Source organism: Pogona vitticeps, chromosome 6 (genome assembly GCF_051106095.1).
Source record: "Pogona vitticeps strain Pit_001003342236 chromosome 6, PviZW2.1, whole genome shotgun sequence".
Classification (NCBI taxonomy): domain Eukaryota; kingdom Metazoa; phylum Chordata; class Lepidosauria; order Squamata; family Agamidae; genus Pogona; species Pogona vitticeps.
Window position 1 is genome coordinate 8,841,842 of NC_135788.1, and position 25,062 is coordinate 8,866,903.

A 25,062-nucleotide genomic window follows, 5' to 3' on the forward strand; every position below is an offset into this window, starting at 1 on the left:
ACTGTACTACTGTTCTATAGAAGACCAAGAATATAGGAGTTTGAAATTATTTTTAAACTAAACGTGGGACTTTCAGATCAGCTACTATGTGATTGTTAAAATGTCAGGAATCCAGAATACAAACTGGCACAGGACTGCAAGTGCTCATGTCTGAACATTTTTTCTTAAAAAGAGGCATGACACTATAGTACCATCATTTCCTATTAATGTTGTTAGTTGGTGCTTGTGTTAGAAATTATTCCTGTCTTTACAGTACATCATAAAATCATTTTTAAAAAATCAATTACTGAGCTTAGAGTTTAAAAAGTTCCTTCCTTTGCTGGTTGTGAAAAACAGCAAAATATTGTATCAGTCTGTAAAGCATTTATTGAAAACCAAGGGTGGCAAATTTATGTTAATTCTTTCATATCTCTTCTGTAACGAACGTTTCAGATGCTCAAGTATTTAAGGGTTGTATGCTTTGTCATATGCTGGTTCCCTGTTATTCTTGCGGTATGATTTCTTCACTTCAAAATGAGGGGAAAATCAATTTATGACATCCAGAAAATTAAAGTAGCTTCATTTTGGTTGCTTAGGTTATAGTAAATAGATAGCACAGAATAGCATGGTTTAAAGAGATAAATGTCAGGAGCGGTTTCTAAAGTAGACATTCAGACTTTTGGATTAATGGGATAGAAGGCCAATAATTGCATGGATTTCAGTAAGCTGGAAAGAGATGGCATTCCTGTGGTGCTGCGGTGATTATTACAACATTTTGAATTCATTGTAACGATGCTGTGCCTTAAGTTCAGTGTTTGCTACTACAGTGGTGGAAGATAGTCAATTTATAAAGATTATAAAAAAGGTGCATTGACCTTCTTTAAAAATACGTATATTTTCTGAATGGTGTGCAAGATAAATGCTTCAAGAGCGATTTAGCCTTAATGACTTGGTTCCCTGCACTTTTTAGGGTCCTCCCGATTTTCAGCAGAACGCTCCTGGCCCTGTACCTACCAGCTTCAATCAAGCCCCCAGACTCTCCCTGCAGGATCAGTGGAGAGGGCCCCCACCTCCTTTGCCCCCACCGCCTCCGCAGGACAGAGAGCCATTCTTCATGGGAGGTAAGCTCCTCACACAGCCAGGTCTCAGCAGAGGGCACCGATAGACCTTAGCGTAAACCAAAGAATTGGGATGTTTTTCTTGGCCAGTCTGGAAGGAGAGGAGTCCAGCTATCTGAAGATCCGTGTTTACTGATTAGACACAAATTCTTAAGGTAGTATAGCTCTTGATTTAGGTCTCACCTGTAAACAATCAATGCTGTGTTTGTCATTATTGTTTCTGTTGTTGCTGAGAAATTATATCAGGAGAAATTGTGAAAAAGGGTAAACCTGAGCCTGAGAATAAGCTAAATATGAGGATAAGCTTAAGTATGCTGTTGACAAAAATAGTGAAGCTTTCACAAGTACATTAAGCATATTCCCATATAACTTATGGAATTTAAATTCTAAATTTGTGGCTTCTAAATATATTTGTGTGGTTAGTTAATGATGATGACTGCTTCCAAATGAAATGAAATGAAATGGAAGCCCTAACTGAAAATCCCCTCTTTCTGAATTCCACTGAACTGATGCTTTGATTACAGAGATTACCTAATTGTGTGGTGTTGACTAGTTACCGACTGAGAACGTGAGCTGTGGTCTTACTTTGAAATCGGTACCTGGGTTGTTAATCTGGGGCCTAGTGGGCCACTCTGGACTGAGCAGATCTCTCTCCACTCACCCAGGACCCATAGGGTGGCACTATAATCAAAGCTTTCCTTTTCAGGAACACCTGGACAGTCTAAGCAGCTGTGGTAGGTAGGATTCAAAGCACATACAGCAGCATTCATGCCTTGGATGCAAAATGTCCCAGCTTCAGCACTGGCATCCATGTGAAAATATCAGGAAGATGGTGAATAGATCTCTTCCTGCAGCCCTGGGGATGCGCTGGCAGTCAGAGTAGACAAAACTAGACTATTTGGACAAATAATGCTGTCTATTGATGACAGCTAGGTAGCTTTTATCTATGGTGAAAGGGGAAGGCAGGTCAATGCCCTAAAATTTGGTTTACACAAGCAGGTTGGTGTCATTAATGCTTCTGATTTTTTTTTTAACAGAGCCAAGATTTCCCAACCACCACCTGTTTGAGCAGCGGAGCCCCCCTCCACCACCACCACCGCCGCTTCTCAACAATACCCATCCTGTTCCCAGCCCAAATCCTCTTGCTTTCAACCAGCCTGGACCAGGTTTTAATCAGCAGGGCCAACAGCCCATATTTCCTAGGGAGAGGATGGTGAGACCGAACCTTCAGCCGCAGGGCCCAGTGGGCGTCCTTCACTTCAGCCAACCCGGAGCCGCAAATGCACGGCCCTTCCTCCCTCCCAGGCAGTCCTTCCTGCAGCTCCCGGGGCAGCCATTTTTAACAACGCTCACCCAACCCAACATGCAGGTATGAAACCAGAGAGAGCATTTGGAAAGGTTCTGCAAGAGTGGTTAATCCTTAGCATCCAATTCCTGCCATTTTGTGAGCTTCGTTATTTGGTCAGTGGTAGATACGGGCATGAACCTCTGGCTTGAATGATTCATGCCGGTTCATTTGATATCCAAACAGATCCTTGGTGCTTCCCAGTCTTGTGGACGCACACTCTATGGGACACTGCCTCTGAGTGGGTGCACCAGAGGAGATGGGATTGGGAAGCACCAGACACCTGTTTGGACAAAAAACGAACTGCTGAAGCAGTCGTTTGTGCCATATATACATTATCTCTGCTATCCCTCAATTGCTGTAAAAAGGATGATATTTGTGTTTTCTAAAGCATTGTGTTTTCTAAAGCATTGGAATGCATGCCCTGTTTTTTTTTCGTTTTTTTCGTTTTTGCAGTGCCTCTTTAATCTCCAGCCCTCAAGGAGACCTCAAATATCTCAGCAGCTTCAGGTGAAGGAGCGCACCCCCCACTCCCCAAATCAGCCTTTCTGGCTCTGCTCCTGTGATCCTTTGTGCAAGATGTTTGCCTTCACCCTTGGCCATTCTTACAGAGCTTCAATCCCCCATCCCACCCTTTTTTTTCCTTTAGCAGAACGTTGTGTAAACCTTTGAAAAACTGAACCTCAATTTGAGAAGCCGAATTAAAATGTTTAATGTTTGGATTGATGTTGCAAATATAGATGAAATTTAAATGTGCCTTTATTGCTGTGCCAAGCATGAAAACATGTTTTCCCTTGTGCCTGGTGCTAATTGAATTAGGAGGGTTAGTGGCAACTTTATATCAGCATAGTGGTTCAAAGTGAAGATATTAAACTGCTTTGATTTTTTTCCAAAGCTGTTCACAGCTAATGAGATTAGAAAAGTTTGTAATGTGACATTTTGTTCAATATTCCATGGTTTCCTAAATTGATTTACTCCAGAAGAAATATGAAAATAATCTATTGTTTAAAAACAAGTTTCCTGTATAGCGAATAGATGAAGTGTGCCTCTAGAAAACACACATTGGAGTCAACAACTAGGATTAGAGCACCCTCTGCTGGCACACTTGCTTTCCATGTGATGTTGCTAATAAATGTACAGATGCACCACACAAATACAGTGGATCCTCGACTTACAGACGGCTCCACTTATTTATTTATTTATTTATTTATTGGACTTATATACCGCCCCATAGCGCTACAAGCACTCTCCGGGCGGTTTACAATTTTAATTATAAAGGCTACACATTGCCCCCCCAGCAAGCTGGGTACTCATTTTACCGACCTCGGAAGGATGGAAGGCTGAGTCAACCTTGAGCCGGCTACCTGGGATTTGAACCCCAGGTCGTGAGCACAGTTTTAGCTGCAGTACAGCGTTTTAACCACTGCGCCACTTACAGACTTTTTCAGTTACAGACTCCTGTGGCAGCAAAATTTAGATCTAACTTGCAGCCAGAGAATCGACCTACAGACCGGGAAAAAACCAAAATGGAACAAAACCGGAACAAAAACAGCCGGTTACGGATTAATCGGTTTTCAATGCATTGTAGGTCAATGGAGCCTCGACCTACAGACTTTTTGACCTGCAGCCACCGTTCCAATACGGATAAATTCCGTAAGTCGAGGGTCCACTGTACTTTCTCTGAAGCTATTTTTTTTTTAAAGTTTACACTTCAGTAATCATATAGAACATCCAGAGACACTCAGTTTTTAAGAAAATGAAGAGTGATATTGCCAAGTCTTTGGGTTTGAGTCCACATCTGAATCTTTGGTACTAATCCCAAGCCCATATTAAAAATAATCTTTTTCCCTCCAGAAAAAAGGGAGGAGTAGGTGGGTCCTGAGTTCCAGGTCGAGTTGGAGTCATTTTTTGGGGGGGAAAGCAGTAGTATGGGCCAAGTATGAGCCAAGTCACTGGTGCAACTTATGTCCGACTTGACTGAAAGTCCCACGACCGAAGTCCCCATCCCTGAAAATAGAATTGTGCGGTGTTTTTAATACCAGCTGCTTTGCTAATACTGGTCATGGTGGCATGTGGCGTGTTGGTAGCTGACCTACAGAGGAGCCTTTGTGAACGGCAGTTTTCTTCGTTTCTGACATGTGTGTCTTCCCTTAACCATGAACAGGGTGCCTTGCATCCTCCTTTGCAGCAACACCAACACCAACAGCATCAGCAGCACCCGCCCCCGCCGCCACAGCATCAGCAGCACCCGCAGCCTCAGCAGCAGCACCCACAGCATCCCCAGCCACCCCAGCAGCATCACCAGCAACACCAGTCGCATCAGCAGCAGCATCACCTTCTTGCTGTGCCTCCCCAGCCTCTGATCCCGGTGGCCCCGTCCCAGTTCAGACCTCATATGCAAACATCACAGCAACAGCCAAGTGGCAACCGGATGCAGTGTCAGCAGCGGCAAGGTCTGGTAAAAGCCAGGCATGTAAGTGTAATTAAAATAGTTATAAGCTGGGGCATGTATTGGTTGAAGACAAAACTGCCTGGGAATTTGCAGTTTAAAATGAATCACTACTTGCCTGGCTTGCTCTTAACTTTACCCTACTTTTTCCTCGTGTATGGAACAATGAGGGAGTAATTACCTTTTTACTTTGTTGACCTGAGTCTTCCCCATCCTGCACAGTGCTGTTATTCCCATTTCCAGTCTCCTGAGCTGTATTTGTTTGCCATATATTCCAGAGAGCAGGGCAGCATCCAGAAGAAGTAGGGAATACATATACAGTGGTGCCTCACAAGACTAATTTAATTCGTTTCGCGGTTAATGTTGTCTTGCAAAAAATTCGTCTTGCGAAACGTGTTTTCCCATAGGAATGCATTGAAATCTATTTAATGCGTTCCTATGGGCAAAAAAAGTCAAATTTGGTTTACAAAGGGTTTATAAAGTGCTCTTTAAAGCCATACATATTGTAAAGATGATTTCAAAAATTTCAATCAAAAAACTTTTAACTTTTAAAACATAATAGAAAAACATTTAAAAATCGGCAAACCTGAGGCAGGAACAAAAAAATGGAAGCAAAAAAAAAAAGCAAAGTGTGCTGCATATATACCGCCCCATAGTGCTTCAAGCACTCCCTGGGTGGTTTACAAGTTAATTATGCAGGCTATACATTGCCTCCCCAGCGAGCTGGGTACTCATTTTACCGACCTCGGAAGGATAGAAGGCTGAGTCAACCTTGAGCCACTACCTGGGATTGAACCCCAGGTCGTGAGCACAGTTTTGGCTGCAGTACAGCAGTTTAACCACTGTGCCATGAGGCTGTTCATTCGTCTTGTGAAGCACGGACATAGGAACATTTGTCTTGCGAGTCATCAACCCCCATTGCCAAAACCATTTGTCTTGCGAGTTTTTTGGCCTGCGAGGCATTTGTCTTGCGAGGCACCACTGTACTTTGTATACAGTGATATTTAGCAGGGCTTTTTCGTATCTCCTATAGCTAATGTTTCTCCACACTAGCCCTTATCATTCTTCTCTACTAGAGAAGAGTCTTGATGTTGCCTGTGAGAAATACAGAGCAATCTTGTCAGCATAGAGCTGCACAAAGGAGCAGAGAATAAATTTTCTACCCATCCTGTCACAGTGTCTGTAATACTTTATTCATTCATTCATTCATTCATTCAACTCATTCAACTCAGCAAGTCACCTGGTAGCCAGAACTCTCAAGGTATCATATAATACAGTAGTAGCATGTTGCCAAGTTGATTCTAACTTACGGTGACTCTTTCTAGGGTTTTTGAGGTAGAGAATACATAGAAGTAGTTTACCATTCTTCTGGGGGCACCTTAGGATACTGCAGCTTGCACATTGATCACACTGGTTGGCTTTTCTCCCAGGAAGTACCATGGGGAATCAAACTCTCAACCTTTCGCTCTGCAGCTGAATACCTCAAACTGCTGAGCTATCTAGCCAGCTAGGTTTGTATACATAGATGAAACATAAGCTAAACAAAATGGCAGCAGGGACACAGAGATTAAAGGGTAGATAATTAAAGGCAGCATGTGCTTGAATTTCTTCTTCTTTTCCAAAAAAATATTCAGCCAGGAAGAAAAGGTTCTAAACCACATCTTTAAAATACAGCTAACAAAACAGCTAAAAAAGCTTGGCACTGAAGCCAACAAGATAGCCACTCAGTGGACTTCTGGGAATTTCCGTTCCATAAGGTGCTGGGAAGAGACTCATTGAGAAAACCTACTCATAGTAGCACCTGCTGAATCTCAGGGCAGGGCATTCAGAGCAGGGGCTTTGATGATCATTTCAGGGCTCAGGTCAGAGTAGGGGACCATGGCCCGCACATCTGAATATGTTCAGGCAAGTCCAATTAAGCCCAGAAACAAATCAGCAGCCGGGCCAGGTTATCACCATCCAAGGTTGTAGATGGCATGACACCCCTAAGTTGGACAAAGATGTTCTGCATTGTAGACATTCTTGTGATAGAGTTGAATCCTCAGTTACCCCTAGGTTGTGAATATGATTGCCTTACAGCTTCCCACAATCTGGCTCTGCCGAAGTATGTTTGAGTGCAATCTTGCCCTCGAATGCCAGCACATCCATTACCCATGCTGTTCCTGGATAGGAATTATAACTAGACATATCTGACAGTTTGGGGCATTCAGCTTTAGTGGGGCTCCATCTTGCTTGAATTAACTTGTTCACTGGCGCTTATCCCACTCCCATACAACAACTAAGCACTTGCAAAGTACTTCTTTTATTTCACCTTGATCTGGTGTGTGTGTGGGGGGGGGGGTAAAGAGTTTTATATCTATATCATACTGGTGGTGTGCACTCTAAATCTCAGTGGTTTCATTTTGATGTTAAATAGAATGGGTACAAGACAGAATTTTGCAAAGACCCAAAGCAGAAGTACCAGATAGGCAGAGTAGAAAATCTTTCAGCACCACTTCTGTGAAAGAGTGTTCCATATATGAGCACATCTTCATCCCACTAAAGACATTTCAGTGCTAATCCCAAGCGTAACTCTTGATTAGATTGGATCAAGAAAATTAGTTTCATCCCTGAGTGATTCTAGGTGTGAGGCACAACAAGGAAAAGGATTATACATTTGTTTATTGTTATCAGGATAATCTGCTTATCATGAGGTCTAGTTAAAATCACAAGGAGTCTTGTGGCACAGTAGTTGAACTGCGGTACTCTAGTGAAGACTCTGCTTACAAACTGAGTTTGATCCTGGGCTCAGGGAGCTGGCTTGAGTTGACTCAAGCTTCCATCCTTCTGAGGTCAGTAAATTGAGTATTCAGCTTGCTGAGGGGAGGGGCAATGTGTAGCCTGCATAATTAAATCATAGACTGCCCTATTGGGTGGTATATAAGCAGCATACTTTGCTTTGCTTTTAGTGATTCTGCCCCCCCGCCCCCCAGTTGTTTGCATTACCACCTCTAAGAAGGCTGCAGCTACTCTCTTAAGGAAATATTTATAACTTCTGGGACATAGCTAGTTTCCTCATTCAACTAGAGGTACTCGGCTGTGAATGGCGAGGTTTAATGAAATACGTAGTTGTCCGCACGCCACTAAGCATGGTGTCTCTACCCTTGAGCCTCAGAATGTGAAAATCATCTTGTAATATCCAAATGGATAGCATTGTGAACACCTTCACAGTCTGAGTGGCACAAAGTGCAGAGTTTGAGTCATAACCGATAAGAGTGAGATTTTTCAACATTTCTAGCTTAAGGTTTGACAACACGTGGCACAGGGAGTGCCTCTCTTTGCTGCTGCTGGCGAAAGAAGGCATGGTTACCTTTGAAAACAGGTTATGCAGAGAACGTGCACCATGTTTTGAAAGGAAATCCTCTTTTGGCTTGCTGGCAGTGGGATATGACCCACAGTGGTTCTAGGAAAAGGGCAATTGGCCCCTGTCTCTACAGACATTAACCCGCCATGTCTCGATTCACAAGGGGCACCTTGATAATGGCCAGGCAAGTGATTTTTTTTCCAGCTCTGCCTTGTATTCCTGATAGGTACTGCTTTAGCCGTGTGATGCAAAGGTAGTCCTAGCCTTAGGGATTCATGGTCCAGACAAGACAGGCAAAAGTATGGAGGGAAAAAATGGTCTGTAAGCTGTGGTGCTAGAGTACAACAGGTCAATAGGCAGTGAAGGAAAGAAGAGGTTTTAGTCAAGGAGAGGTTTTCCATATGGGTTGTGTGGAAGGATTTTATATAAATGAGATTCAAGTTGTGAAGGACTCCATCATGACTGCTTAGGGAAGATCATGTCTGGAGGTAAGGTTGATTATATGCATCCATCTCTTGTCACCAGTCTTGTAACCTTCCAGGAAAAAAAACATTTGTTGCTTTTTCTTAGTTGTTTCTTCTCTGCTAGAAGTCATCAAATTGGTTACTACTAGTCTCTTTTTTAAAAAAAGTTTTTTCCTTCTTCTTGAGAGCTCTCAGCAGGTTGGGTCGATATCTTCACTTGTACAATATGAATTTACTGATGGTAGAAAGATACTTTTTCCTGACCCCCAGCCTGGTTATGAGTTGTGAGTCTTCCTTTGGAAAAGTCGCATTTTGCTTAGTTGATCCAGGCCTGTTTTTATAACCATTAGCATGTCAAAGAAGAATTAGATCTATAAATGTTACTGAAACAACTTTAAAAATATATAGAACATCAGGAGTAACACTAGTGTCATGTTTTGTTCTCTGTGATATTTCAGCTGGGTTAACAGCTCGCAGATTGCATGTTTTTCCCAAAGCCTTTTTTTCCGGTAGCCTTTTGAAGCATCTACAAAAACCATGGAGTTGGGAAAAAAATGTTTAAAGGAAGCACTTTGCTTCCTTTAAAAAGCTTGATGATATTGGTCACAAATGAGGAAAACCTGTTTAAAGCCAGTGGATGCTGGCCTTAAATGCCCCCCCCCTCCTGTTTGCTGCTGAATTTTGGCAGCAAGTACAGCCTGTGGTGGGTCGTGGGAGGACAGAGTGAGCCCTTGATCCTCCAAAGTCACCTCTCTCTATTGTAGTCGACATACTAAGAATTGAAAGTATAATTTTATTCCAAAACTCATTTTTTTCAGAACATGCCAAACCAAAACATGGCAAAGCGTCCAAACCAGCAGCTCCCACCACCTGCCCAAAGGAATAGTAACTTGCGTGAATTACCAATAGCACCATTGCATGCTATTGAGGCTGCGAACAACCGACGAACCTCAGCCCCTGCTGCTCAAGTGAAACCCATCACCAGCACCACCCCAGCTGTAAGGCCGGTTCCCAGCATCAGGAACCAACAGGGGAAGGTTGAAGCCAAACCTAGGGCTGTTACTCCCGTGGCACAGCAGCCTAAAGTGGAGGTTAAATCGGAGCCGGAGGTAAGAGGAAAAATCACTTTTGTAGCATGTAAGTCAGTGTCATTGTTCTCGCTCAGCATTCTTGGTGGTTTGTATCCGTTTATGCATAGTGTGTACGTTTTACTTGAATGAACAGTGGGGGACAGGTGTCTTAATGAACTTTGGGAAACGTTGTTAGCAGCAATTACTAAAAGATTTATAACCGGGTTTTGGACTTGTGGCACATATATAGTGAATATTTAAGTGTAATGATCTATTCCATACCAGTAAAACCCATTCTGTCAATCCCATAATTAAAATAGTATCAGATCAGCTGAAATTGTGAGCAAAGTAAATGGAAAAAAAGAAAAGGTTTATCATTTGTACAGATTGGAGGAAAATCAGATGGTGGGAAATTCCACATATCAGGCCTTGTCAGTTCTAGAGTTTTGAACTGGACTCCTGTTCCCAGTTGTCTCCACCTCCCCTGCACAACACACACCATGTATATTTAATTCCATCTCCTCATCTCTCCCCCCCCCCACCTCAGCTGTCTTCACATTTTCCTTGGGTCATGCCTACCACATTGGGAAACAGTACTGTAAAAGATTAATCTGTGTTTCTCTTACTGATGGCTGTGATCATCAAATTATAGTAATAATGGGTTAGGATGCTAACCTCCTGTAAACTCAAAATATTACTCTCATGGTAGAGTATGCTGTTGGAGTTTATGATGTTTACAAAATATAAGATGGCCGTCATTTTCATATGAACAACGTCATTTCTACTACATATGATGTCACTCCATATTTGTTTATATTAATTCACTTCCACCTAAAACTAGCACACACATGAATGAATTTCTTCAAAGCAATGTTATCATTTCAATGACCTTGTTCTCAGGCAGGCTGGAAACAGCTTGTAGTTTCAAAATCAACAAAAAACAAGCTGTGCTTTTAAATCACACTCAATTTTTCTTGCACCCCCATAATCATTTTAACATCTTATAAATTCAGATTTTCATTTCTTGATGTACTGTTGCAGAGCAAGCAGCAATTTATCATTCCAGAATGCCACAATTAAATCCACTTCCTCATAAACCCGTCAGTATCCACACTTGTATTCCTTTTGAATCCTCAGATTATTGTCACAGAGAATTTAATTTGTCTTCTAGAGTGAAGCAAGCATGAGATAAAAAGTTTGGAAATTTTCTGTGAGAGAACCTTTGGGGTGGAGAGGTGTATTCAAATCCAGCTTTGAATATACCTCTCCACCAGGTGCCCTCTAGATGTGTTGAACTTTAGCTCCCATCATCCCCACTTACCATAGTTATACTATCTATATAAAAATATTAGGTGTAGTCAAACACATCTGGAGGGTGCCTGCTCTAGTTTGAGGGATTGGGAGGATGTCCTCCAGATATTATTTGACCGCATCTCCAAAGAGCCCTGAATAGTATAGTGGGCCTGAAAGAATTCTTAGCGCAACAGTATCAGGACAGCTACACATCCTCTATTCTTGCTATAATGTTTGTCCTTTTACTTCTTATATGTATCACCCACAGTACAGTAATAGGTTACCCAACAGAAACAAACAAAAAATAGGTTACTCCTCCATCTCTCATCTCTGTTCAGACCGGTTGTCTTTTCTCTCTTCCTGAAGTATTTTTACAACAGGACTATAAAACAAACATAGGCCTAATTAGTGCATGTAATCAATGAACATTTAGAATGTGAAGCTGGTATTTCATATATTTTCGTTTCATTCTGTCTCTTAATGTCTGATGAAGTGGACATGTCCACAAAAACTTACATTAAAATGTAGTGTTTAGTCTTTAAGATGTCACATGTTTTTGTCTTTTTTTTGTTTGGATTTTGCCTGATATGCCAACAAAAACAGTAGGCCTTCCATTTGAAGGTTTTTACAAAATTCTCTCATAGATATATTTAAGAAACATAAGGAGCTAAATTATTTGTGCTAAAGCCATAAAGTTTCATCGTACAGAAAGATTAAACTATTGTGTTACTTCAGATAGAGCTCAATCTGTTTTACTAGTAAAATGTGTGTCCTTTCAAAGCTTGCTAACTGAGGAGTGGCTCTAGAAAGCAGCTTTTCTGCTGATTCTTGTGAGCTCTCAAACCTTATACGGATGTATTTTTCTGCCAGAGTTTTAGGTTTTCTGGAAAGGTTATTTGTCACACAAAAGGGTATAATACTTTCAGAAAAGCTTGAGGCTGGAATATTAAAGCCATTCCTGATATACCATTAATATTCCACCACTGCATTTGGCAACATTTTAATTCCGAAGAGAGTGCATGAGTTCAAGGTCAGAGAGATTGACTTGTGCTGTTCATTATAACCAATTATTGTGTGACAAATGAGTTTCAGATCAGGCTGAAAATTCTGTAAGAAAAATCAATAGTTCTAATCAGGGCCTTTCAGGTCATTTACCACCCTACCTTTTGTTAGTTTGTCAGAAAAGAGCAAGATAAAACCTGTGTGACACTGGGCTGCCTCTGTATTGTTGCTGCTTCCATTTGAAACAATATTTGAAGATCTTGAATTATATTAATAGTTTAATTGGTTTCAGCAACTTTTAAATGAGTTCTGAGCTTCAGTTTCAGCATTCAGATTTCTTATTTCTGTGAAGTCCAAAGTAGAGTTACATATTATTGGACTCTGTCTAGCTTGGTTAATTAATAACTAATAAACGTTTGCTGGTTGCCCGCTGTGATATATATACAGTGGTGCCTCGCACAGCGAGGTTAATCCGTTCCGGATTAACCCTCGCTGTGTGAAAGCATCGTTGAACGGGGCAAGAAAACCAATTGGAACGCATTAAACAGTGTTTAATGCGTTCCAATTGGGCTGAATACTCACTGTTCAACGATGTTTCCAGGCGGCTGGCAGCCATTTTTGCACCCTCCCCTTGCTGAATGAGGGCGTGAAAATGGCTGCGATCAGCTGTCTGACGGGTCCAAAATGGCCGCCGGAACAGCCGAAATGGCCGGCCGCAGTGTTTTCGCGCCCTTGGTAAGTGAGGGGAGGGCACGAAAACGCTGCGCGCAGCCATTTCGGATGTTCTGGCAGCGTTTTCGCGCCCTCCCCTCGTTTACCAAGGGCGCGAAAACGCGCGCGGCCATTTTGGGGTCACGTGGCGGCCATTTTGGACCCACCGACCACCTGATCGGCGGGTCGCAAAGCGAAGGTCGGTAAGCGAACTGCTTACCGACCTTCGCTCTGTGAATTGTGCCCTATCCAGGTGCCGTTTTGCGATCGCTTTTGCGATTGCAAAAACGGCACCGTTGCGCGGATTCGTCGCTCTACGGAGCGTCCATTCTGCGAGGCACCACTGTAAATGCCAATTTTTGCAAACCTATATAGGAGCTACTGCCCCATAACCTCTTTTTCCCACCCCTTCTTTGTTTTGTTGGTATGCCATAGTTCCCAGATGAAGATGAAGAGACCAGACTTTATCGCTTGAAGATAGAGGAGCAGAAGCGTCTGAGGGAAGAGATCCTGAAACAGAAGGAGCTCAGGCGGCAACTTCAGGCTGGGGCCCGAAAGAGAGAGTTGCTTGAAAGACTTGCTCAACAGCAGCAACAGCAGCAGCAGCAGCAGCAGCAGCAGCAGCAGCAGCAACAACAACAACAACAACAACATCAACAACAACAACAACAACAGCATGGCCCTTCTAGGCAACAGCAGGAGGAGGACACTTCCTCATCATCCACCAATGGAAGCCCACTGCTGCCTCTTCCTGGTGCCCCACCCCGCCAAAATGTGAAATGCAGGCTAATGGTTAAAAAACAGGACTCAGTAGCTCCGAATCCACCCACTCCTCAGCTTAAGCCTGCAAACCTTCCACAGGCTGGAGATAATGCACAGTTTCAAGGACAGCAAATAAAAACAGTAAAGCAGCTAAGACAGACTAGGGCAATGCCTGAAAATGAACTCCAGCTGCCTTATAAAGGGTTTCAAATAAAGCCTGCTGGAACACACTTGAACCCATCTCAGATTGCTCGGGTGGCATCCGTACAAAGCCAACCTCAGGAACTGAAGCCTGGGGTGAAAAGAACTGTCATGCAGCGGGCAAACAGTGGTAGTGGAGATGGGCCCCATGTTGGCACCAAAGTCAGGGTGATTAAATTGTCAGGAGGGGTAAGTTACCAGGCTTGTCTGTCTGTCGTTTTTGTGTGGCTTGTTTGTGGTCTGCGTCTGTCTTATTGGTGCTGTTGGCAAAACCTAAAAGAAACTGACATTGGAAATAATAGATTTTGCAGAATTCACCTTTCAGATCTTTCCCTGCTGATTTTCAACTGGTGTAGTGGATAAGGGTATATGTAGCTATTTTTGTGACTCACCAGAACCCATAGATTGTACTTTTTCCTGCATTGGAATCTCAGGGGATACCAGTGGTACCCATTACAATATGTCATAAAGTGGCGTGGCAAACACAGCCAACATGAAAGGCAGACCACAGGCTTATTACTTATTAGAAGGCAGCCATGCCTTGGTCTCATTTTGTGTCAAAATTAAAAACTTTGGGTATTAAACTATAATATTAAAAAGGGAACTGATAGCTGTAGTGGACAACCGATCAAACACGTCATGTGTTATGTTCAGAATAAAAGCTCACTCCTCGAGGAAGAAAGATTGTTGTCCAGAATCTAACAGGTAGATAATGACCAGAACATTGATTTCTGTTTAGCCAGGCTTAGGTGAAAATCTAAGAACTGTGTAAAAGTTTTAGGATGCAAATATAAGAAAAATGTTGGCAAATTGGAGAATAATCCCTATTTAAAGGAAGGGAACAAACTCTATATACATTCCTTCTAGACCAACAGTGGTATACAAATAAAAGTAGTAAGTAATAAAAAGGAACAATTCACTATGCACAGGATTTTGCAGGAGCAAAGGTTAAGAGATGAGTGTATCTAGTATATGCACAGAAAAAGAGATAGTTGAAATGCTAAAAAAAAGACAAGGAACAGTCATTGTGTTTTGCTAGCAGGATGAAAAAATTGATGTAAGGGCAAGTCATCTTCCATCGCACCCTAAAGACAGAAATAGCAAGATTTTGTAAGTGAAAAATTGCTTAGCTGCTAATAGGAAAGGTATATATATCCAAGCTCCAGGAGTAACCACAGATGTTGGTGGTATTACAGCACTCTAAATAGTTCCCAGGAAAGGTTTTAGTGAAGCAGCTAAGCCTTCTCCACATTCTCTACCTAGACATCATACAAAGCAGATTGGATTTGTTTTGTTTTTTTCCAAAATATGCTTGGATTTTTTATTTCAGTATTTTAAGTTTTGACTTTGGCAGTTTAGTTTATGGGCCAAATTGGCATTTGATGAAACCAATTGGCGAGTGAAGTAAGAGCAGAGTATGTGTTGCATCTATCTACCCAAGTAGGCAGTACCTCATGATCTCAATGAACAACTCTCAGTCCAGAATGCATATTGTAACTATCTTGTAGGGTAGAGAAAAGGGAACAGACAGGGCTTCATAAAGAGATAATAGACTAGAGTTGAGGGTTTATCTCATTTACTTACATTATCTTGAGTATGAACAGGCAGAGAATCCAATAGACACCTTTTGATGGCAGACATGGTCCCTAGCCCACTGTTTGGCAAGACACACCTGTCAGTCTTCTGCCTAAAGGGACTTATCTAATCCTGCTGTAGAAATTTTGGGGGAAGATTTCTAAGACAGCTATCAAGGGCTGACCCTTCAGTAAAGACTTAACCAGCTCTGTGGATAATAAAGTGCCATGTTCTCTGTTTACTACTCAAAAGAGCTGCACTGTAAACACTTAGGAAATGGGTTAAATGGTCTAAAGTTTATTTTGGTTGTGTGTGTGTGTATTTTTCTCACGGAAAAAAATAATTACTAATGCATTTCACTTTCTCTGCAATTATGGTTAAGCTGGTGGGATTCAGATGGGAAAGGTGTTTTAAGGTGTGGAGTGGTTATTTAAGATGCTGCTCCCTGCTAACTATGGCTTAATTATACCAGTAGTTCAGCAGTGTGAGTAAGAAGCTTAGAGAGGCTGTAGAAATTATTTCCTTGGAGACTGTCATGCAAGGGCTGGACAAGTATTTGTGGGGCGGTTGATGTATGGAGAATGAAATATAGAGAGGTCTTACGCACAGCAGAGGTATCTGCATGAAATCTGATCTTCCTTCAAGGTTTTTTTTTGGGGGGGGTGGCTGCAGTGTTTCCCACTGCTAAAGAGGCAAGTTGCTATTTAAATTGCAGATTGGCATGCCTCCTTGGCAGGGTGAGCTGCTCTGGCAGAACTTCAAAGCGAGCTCTGGCTGTGTGCATGGTCCCGTTCTTCCCACACACAGAACTACGTTGGATCGAGGCCAAAGGTTCCTGCGTTAGTGTGGAGAGTGTGAATAAATTCCAGCTCTAATTATAACAATCCTTTCAGGAATCCCTCTGGCATAAGGATTTGGAAAGGCTTATTTCCTTTATCGGCAGTAATACCTGTATCCTGTTCATTTTCACCTGTTCAGACTTGGTGGTTCTTTCAATCCTATATGCCAGTACAAGACATTTTCAGAGCCAATTGCAATTCGCTAGTTGAACAGGTGCAGGCAGGCTTGTTTCTAACTGTGTCCCTGTTCACAGCAGGCAACTGGACATTTTACTGGGCAGATAAATTGTTAGAAGCCTGTCCGAGGGTTCTCTCGCTCACGGAGTGCTGTCCACGTTTCCCTACTAGATCTGCTGGTGGTGAAACCCCCTCCTGTGCGCTTAGGATAAAAATTAAGAGAGTTGGCAGTAGAGGAGAGAAGCATTCATTTCTTCAGCATACTGTGCTTCTATTTTAAACCTTTCTGCATGTCCAGCCTAGGAACATGGTGGAGTGTTGGCTAAGGTATGCCTTTAGTAACAGCAGTCCTGGTTTCTGTGTCTTGGATACACAGAAATGGAACTTCACTGCCTTGCCACATTAGGCACAGAAACGTCATTAAGCTGGAGACAAAGAGCGGGGATCTCATGTCTGTGCGACCATCCCACTGAACCTCTAAGCAAAAGGTTCAGATCAGGTGGCAGGAGTGACTCCATCTCTGCCAGTCAGCTGTGTTCCGTGTGCTAGAAATGCAAGAGGTAGAGCCTCTTCCTTTATGCTCAACACAAAAGCTGAGCCAGGTGGTAGAGAGGTTTCTGGTCTGCAAAATGTGCTCCTCATCTGGTTCTTGCTTGTAAAGGAGAGCTATTGAGAGGGCGATAATAGTAGCCAATTTACTGGAAAAAACAGGCAGTGGGCAGAATAAAAAAGACAGTCTGCAGACAAGTAACTTTTGTGAAATAGCATGCAACAGTTGGCTATGTCTGCATTAGTAATGGTTCAGTTTGAATATTTTCCAAAGGACCTTCTGTGAGTTCTTCTAACCTTCCAAGTAACAGAAGAGCAGTTTTCCTGTACAGACACTTACAGAGCAGCCTTTCCCTTTGCATGGTGGAATGTTTCGACCCCCTTCTCCCAAATTAGAGAAAACGGAAAAGTAAGCATAAAAACGGACATCAGAATACTTGATTAAATGTTCAGTAGTTTGTCAAATTGTTATAACTATGTTACTTTGTTCCACATGCTGCACAGAGAAAAGGGGGTGTTGTTGCCAACAGAGGAGGCAGACTGAGCTGTAAGTCTGCCAGAAGCATATGTGAGATAAAGATCATAGGTCAGCCTGGCCAGTTCTGAGTCTTGTGTACAGCAGCTGTGCTTGGTTCCTCTGTGCTGAATCTGTGTGTTCTTCCTTTATTTCAGTGATTTGATTTTCAGTGTGCTGCCCAAATATGTTCTTTGTCAGCTTTGTCATAATTTTGTTTAAACAATAAGTTGATTTTCCTGTGTTGCCACACTTTCTTCAATGTCCTTAACTACCAACCATTTAAAGATGTTCTGCTTTATTTTGATTCAGACCCTTTAAGAAGAATAGCAGTGTTGGAGATGCTGAAGACATTATTCAGCACAGCTGCATTCTTCAGTCTTATGCACAGTTTACAGTAGACTGCAGTATTTGATAGTTAGAGCACGTTCTCTGATTACTGTTTTCAGAAGTGCACCGTCGTCATACAACTGACTTATCCATTGGAAGTGTGTTCTATAATGCAAGCCTAATTCACATTCATTAGCTATGTAATTTTCCCAGCAATAGCACAGAATGTCAGGAGTTGCAGGCCTGAGGGATCTCTAGAGCAGCAGTTCCCAACCTTGTGCAGACCAGATGTTCTTGGACTGCAATTCCCAGAATTCTTCACCACCAGCTGTGCTGGCCAGGGTTTCTGGGAGTTGCAGTCCAAGAACACCTGGGTTACACAAGGTTGTGAACCCCTGTTGTAGAAAATAAATGTAGACACACCACTGGAAAAATGTGGAGGGGGGAAAAGAAAAAGAAGCAGCCATGCAAAAACAGAGAACTGCCACCCCCTCAAGTGCTGATTCTTTTCTAAATTGAGTTGTAGATAGTGTTTTTTGCCTTTATTTTCTTGTTTTTTAAATCTGGAATTTGAAGTCGCTTTTGATTTTAACAAATGTTTAAAAAATAATTTTCAGAGGTCCAAATGAGGGTGGTCGTGAAGTTGTTCACCAAAAATCTCCACTCTGTTGCAGACTGTCAGGTGTGGCAATTGCATGCTGTTTCACTTATGGTCACCGGGAAGAACTTAACAACATGTTTGTTTCATAGTATGGGTGAATGAGCACCGTACCTTTGTATTAGCTGGTACAGTACGTGCAGGTGTTCAAGCAGCTTTTACGCAGCAGTCAGGTGTCTTGCTTCTTTGCAAAAATGAAAAATCATTTTCCTACTATGAAGATAGAAAATGTATGCAAATAGTTCTTTTAGCAGCCCTCCTACAGATCACTGAGCCATTGATCTGCAGGATGCTTTGAACATTTGATGCAGAAATGGAGAAAATATCTTTTCCTGTACTGTGTTAGAGAAGAGTACACTACAGAGATTTAGCCAGAATACAGCGCCGTGATATTTGCGTTTCTACCTGTTTGCTACAAATTCCTATTACAAAGATTGAACTATGTAATCAGATTAATAAATGAACAACATCTAGATATTTTAGGAAGAGTTCCCAAATAGATTCTGTTTTAGAAGAGAGGTTCCCCTTATACATCGACATCTATCTGTGTTGCTTCCCCTTTCTTGTCTTTTTCCTCTGGGATGGCAGTATGGGGTGGAGTTAAGGCTTGGAGCATCTTTTGGTGTCACCAGCATCACTTTCTAGAGTATTGGAAGAGAATAAGCCTGATCTACTCACCACCATCAAAGCACTGGGCTTGGGGTAGGTTGTAAGCCTGTAGTTCTGTAGATAGCCTAGGAGAAACTCCGTTGAAATAGGTCTATTTGTCTTAAGAAGTTTATCCAGAAAGCGTAACCTTGTTGCATAACTATTGGTCTTAGGCATTTTTACACAAACTTAACTCAAACTTGCATATAGTTAAAACTACTTTAATCGGTTGATTTTAAATGACACCCTTTCCTCTCTTTTATTTAGGTCCTATATTCAGATACGTGAATTACTCTTAATAAGGCAGTTAAGCTGTGCACAGGCATTCAAAGTGAAAATGCTCCCCCCCCCCATGTGAAAACATCAGTGGCACAACACAGGCAGTCTTACAGGCAGTTTCATGACACACAAGCATTGCCTGCAAGTGCATGAGATTATGTTAGAATAATACAGTGGTGCCCTGCATGACGACGATAATTCGTTCCCCTGAAATCGCTGTGCAGCGAAATCGTCGTCGTGCGAAAACAGTTTCCCCATTGGAATGCATTGAAAACTGGTTAATGCATTCCAGTGGGGAAAATACCTCGTCATCCACCGAAGATCCTCCATAGGGCAGCCATTTTGTGAGCGCCGATCAGCTGTTTTTAATCACTGCCTTCCGAAGCATGGATCCGGAAAACAGCGGGAAGCCATTTTGCGAAGCCGACGATCAGCTGTAAAGATCGTCATGGTGCGAATAAACGGTCCGCGAAGCACGGACCAAATAGTCATGAAGCAGAATTCCCCCATTGAAATGCCTGTTTTGCGAATCACTATAGCGATCGCAGAAAGTCATCGTCCTGCGGTTTCGTTGTTTAGCGGGGTCGTCGTCATGGGGTCACCACTGTAGATAGTTATGGTTCTACTAGAATGTTGATATCTTAACTTTGCCTAGAACATTGCAGAGCATCTCCGGCACCTCTGCTTCCTGGTGAATGGATAGTTGTGCTAGGAAAAGCTGCTCAGAAATATTTTTTTGTGTCTTACCTGCCTCGTGTGGCCTATGTTGGGGCCTCCAGTATCACCATGACAATGACAAAACTTTGGAAATGGTTCTCATTGCTTCCATTCATAATACCACTTGTTTATGTGCTGAATAATAAGATGCTTTTTAGTCGCTGTATCTCAGTGTTTGGGGAAGGGTTCATGTCTTGTGTCCGTTGTTTTTCTGGTTTTCAGTGTGCTTGTAGTTGGAAGTCTTCAACTAAGATGTGACGATTTAGAGAATGGCAGTTCAGATTTTTTGATAAATGTTGCTTTTATTTGGCTTCAATTATTTTCCTAAGTGTGTTTCCTACCTTTTACGTTGTTTGCTAAAGACTGTTCTGTCTGCTGCTTGCTAGGGATGGGATTTAAAAAAAAAAAATCTGGACTGCAAATAACCATCATTCTCCATTCTGGGAATTCAGCCTACTTTACAGACATCTTCCAAACACCTAAAATGATGCGATTTGGAGAAAAGCCTAAATCAAGAGACTTTGAGACTTAGCTAGGCCTGGCTCCACTCAAGATTTCCTGCCCTGGTGCTAGCTGGGACTTTCATTCTGAGCAGGAAGCTTGAGTGGAGGTAAGCCTAGCTAAGCCTCAAAGCCTTCCAGTTCAGCCCCCCCCCCCCCCCCAGTGCATCACATTCAGGTATTTGTGAAGTATCTGTAAGGTAGGTAGAGTGAAGAATGAGCCTTACAAGGGCAAAGCAAGAGTGCTGTTCGTACTCTAATCTTCTTGGGTGCAAAATGAGTGTGAACAGCCTCTTGGAAATGGTGAGCCATTGAGTAAATCGTTGGACCCTCACCACCTTTGAAACTGTCTGTTTTCTGCAGAGTTTCATTGTATTTTGTACCTGGTGCTGCATCATTGTCATATGCTATCAAGTCACGACCTGTGGCAACTCTTTCTAGGGTTTTCTAGTGTAGAGTACCTAGAAATACTTTACCATTGCTTTATTTGGATGTGTGTTTATATATATACATACATCGGAGGTACTTTTCCCCACCAATGGGCGGTGTTGCATTTTTCCCTGTTGTACTGTTGGATGACAATCTTGCAACTGAACATTTACGCAAGTACTGTATTAAAACACTAGGAATACAGGTTCCATGCAGTTTTAGCTGCAATGTCTCACTCCTAGGCCAGGTAAGAAACTGCTTTCAGATCACTTTTCCTGCTTAGTTTCTTTTTGTCCCTGGCCATTCCTTTCTTCACATCCCTGGCATCCTTTTTTCTCTAAGCGTATATAACCTAGTACACTGCTGTTTCCCTGCTGCCACTTAATCTACATTCGGTAATTAAAACCAGGACTTCACAAGGAGGATTACAGAGAAAGTGTAATATAGAGGGGAGCATCCTTGGCTGACCTTGTCCACCCACCAAAAGCAAGCAACCTCTGACAGATCACCCCCAAGGGAATGTGGCCCTCAGCCGTATTACAGCGATTGCCCACCCCAAACGAGGCAGGCTGTTGTCACTAACTGGGACTTGCAGCTGACAACTGATTAATCTGTCTTCTTTTCCTTTTAAATGCACACTTTTAAATGTGAGCACTGACTTTAACAGAGGAGAATTCTTTACACCTCCACCACCTAAATGTAATAGCAGATGACTAGGAAGGCAGTTAATGAGGAGGTATGCTGAGGTGGTAGAATGGGCTCATCTCCTCCAGCCTGCAAGCTTGGTATCATATTTATGCAAGCTGCTGTCCTGTATAATCATAAAGCAAGTGGAAGCGAAGGCAACCAGCTACTTTTCTCCAGGGGCATGTTTATAGGAAAGGGAGCATTTAGCAGTAGTATTCTGCCTTCCCCCCCAAACTGTCTGAAATGGTATCATACTCTTTCAGTTTCATTTAACTCAGGCATAAATGTTGGTCCATGTTCCCTTGAAGAAAGTTAATCACTACTAATATAACTCAAGCAAGTTAAGTGTCTGATTGCCGAGCAAGAGATTGGAGGTAAGATTCCCCACTGTGCCTCCTGGGAGAATAGCCAGCTTGTATAGCCTTGGGTAAGCTGCATAGTCCTAGAGTGCCTCCAGAAGAAGGGAATAATTTACCTCTTAATCTGCACCCAGGAAATTTTAGTGGGACATGGTGGCACTGCAGGTTAAACCGCAGAAGCCTCTGTGCTGCAAGGTCAGAAGACCTGCAGTCGTAAAATCAAATCCATACGACGGAGTGAGCCCCCATCGCTTGTTCCAGCTCCCGCCAACCTAGCGGTTTGAAAGCATGCAAAATGCAAAAATGCAAGTAGATAAATAGGCACCACCTCGGTGGGAAGGTAAACGGTGTTCCGTGTCTAGTCACGCTGGCCACGTGACCATAGAAGATTGTGTGTGGACAAACACCAGCTCTGCAGGTTGGAAATGGAGATGAGAACTGCCGCCTAGAGTCGGACATGACTGGACAAATTCTCAAAGGGAACCTTTCCCTTTAGGAAACTTTAGAAGGAGGTTGGCATAAGTCAGAGTCGACTTGACAGCATACAGTTATTATTTATTTTCATTTGCGTCCAAGTGGATTTTGTAGAATGTATCACTGTCCATGCTTTGCAAGGTCAGAGCTTCTGTCTTTCAGCTTTTCTATCTCCTAGACCTTCTTCTACTCAGTTTCCCTAAGCTCAGAATCATTCCTGCTTTGCAACCTCTTTGTCCATAGACTGCGTGTGTGCCCACTTTATCTTGTCTTTTGCTTTATTTCATCATAGCTGTAATTCATAGTGTTGATCCTCCTGGTGCACAGACATTAGTGGGAAGATACCTCATGATTTATAGTAAACAGATGACAACCAGTTCTAACCTCAACACAACTACGTAAATATCAGGGATGTTTATATTCTATCAGTGATATGTTGGCTGTGATTTCCTATTTTAACAGAGATTTGGGCTAGATGGCCCTTGGGAACTCTACAGTTCTATGAGTATTTGACTCTGTGAAACAATTATTGCATCTTTCTTTCAAGGAGCTTAGGGTAACGTATATGGCTCTATCCCTTCTCCCATTTACTCTTGGTTTCTTTGTGAGATGGGTTTAAAGTGCACAACTAAAGTGCATTATTAAGCATCATGTCTTCGTAAGGATTTGAACCTGGGCTCTGGCCCATCACTGATTTCTGCACCATACTGACAACCATATAATGTTGCTGCTGAAATCCTAAACTGGCTCTTCCTTTTTTTCTTCCCCTCTACTCTGAAATTCACATAGCATAGAAGCAATATACGGTAACCCAGCAAACATTTCATACTTATTTTAGTAGCATTAAAAGATAACACATACAAGTCAATGTGGCAAGTCAATGCAGCAGTTTCCCTCCTGCAAAAAGGGAAGAAAGTGATGGAGGAAAGGATCAAATTAACTACTGGTTCCTTAAATGGGACTTTATCCTTATAATGAGATTAATATTCTAGTTTTGAGATTTATTGTCATCCCTTTATTTTAAGCTATATAGGTTGGCTTTCTCTCATCCTCAGACTGATGTTAGCAAGTATTTGACCTAATCTTAAAAGCCCTTTTCATGTTATATGTTCAAGGGTCCCCAGGAGTGATCTGTACCTTCCCCAGCAGCCCATTGGGTGAGAAGAAAGAGAGGGAGAGAGGAAGGGGTGACATAAAGAGGGAGAGATAGACGGGAGGCCCTATCCATGGCTGGCTCCAGCCATGGCCACCACCGACAAGCAGCCTCTGGCAGGAAAAGACTGAGGTCATTCACTAGATTGTGCATTTGGTAAACCATTAACTCTTTGGCTTAAATGCAAGCACCAGCTTTATTTATTTATTTATTTATTTATTTATTTATTTATTTATTTATTTATTTATTTATTTATTTATTTATTTATTTATTTATCTATTTATTTATCTATCTATTTATTTATCTATTTATTTATTTTATATCCCGCCTATCTGGTCAGTTAAGACCACACTTTGTCTAAGGAAGCTTTTTACATAAGGTTTATATGTGATGGTAGCTTAGGGACTTGGAAGGCATATTTCCTAAAGATATTGAGAGAATTTAAAGCTGTATCTTTTGGGTTATCATTAGAATGCTATGGAATTATATGTGCTTTAATGTTAACTGTGGTATTCAACGATCTTATATTGCTCTTGGGTGATTTCTCCTTAGCCAAAGACTCACCTCCCTTGCTCAGAGTGACATGTCTAGTTCTCTGTCGTCTGAAAGTGCTAATACCGGACCAAGAACACGTCTTGATTGTCTCTTTGGAGCGTTGCACTCATGGGTCTTATGTACATGGAAAAAAATGTTTTATGTAATTATTGCACCTACGGGTAGTCGTAATGTCTGCGAAAGCTGGAATAAGAACTGGCACAACCATTTTATTTTTTAATTCTAATCTCTGTGAGCTGCTGATGCTGTCTTTGGAGTGACAGGAGTGGTAGAAATGGCGGCATGGGGAAAAAAAAAGAACTTTGCTGCCATCGGGTAGTAATGTTGTTCTCTGAAGGCAAGAATTATTCCAGAAGTGTGTCCATCCCATTCAATACCGACTATTCTGCAAATCTTGATCACTGTATCGTTTGTTTTGTCCTTGCATCTGTATTGCTCTTCTCATGCAATAAAAATGTTAAAGAATTCATATTTTATAGTTCTCTTATTGTGATCTCATAGATCATAACATTGGTTCAGTTTTGCAGAAGGCAACAACTGTTTTTTGAACATGGGTTTTTGTGAGCTCCGCGAGTCCCCACTGGACCACTAGGCATTCCCTCTTCCATCCTTGAATCCATACACTCTCAAATCAATGGGTTGAAACAAAGTGGGGTTTATTGAGCTAGGTGGAGGATGAGCAACCTGCTCGATATATTGTCCACTTCCCTTGGCCCTAGTTCTCAGCAAGCCCCTTTAGCTCCCTAGTTTTATCCAGCAAGGGTAAGTCCAGCCCTCCAAGACCTCTCATTTCCCCCATTAGACCCTTGGCCATACAAGTCTGTAGAGTCCCAAGTCTAGGCTCTCCTTGCCCTCCTGCCTGCTTCTAATAAGAGAGGGAAA

The 25,062-nt window shown here is 42.2% G+C and overlaps 1 protein-coding gene across 7 annotated transcripts in view; it reads left to right on the forward strand.

Moving 5' to 3' along the window:
* RBM33 (RNA binding motif protein 33) overlaps positions 1–25,062 on the forward strand; it is a 98,626-nt gene that overhangs the window by 44,961 nt on the left and 28,603 nt on the right. For 6 of the 7 annotated variants that reach the window (XM_078378516.1, XM_020779730.3, XM_078378513.1 and 3 more), the window contains 5 exons: positions 950–1,100; positions 2,135–2,466; positions 4,607–4,915; positions 9,517–9,807; positions 13,210–13,926. In XM_078378516.1, coding sequence (XP_078234642.1) covers positions 950–1,100; positions 2,135–2,466; positions 4,607–4,915; positions 9,517–9,807; positions 13,210–13,926 — 1,800 coding nt within the window. Of the gene's footprint in view, positions 1–949; positions 1,101–2,134; positions 2,467–4,606; positions 4,916–9,516; positions 9,808–13,209; positions 13,927–24,177; positions 24,650–25,062 lie in introns of those variants that run through there. The other variant, XM_078378517.1, reaches the window with a different exon arrangement.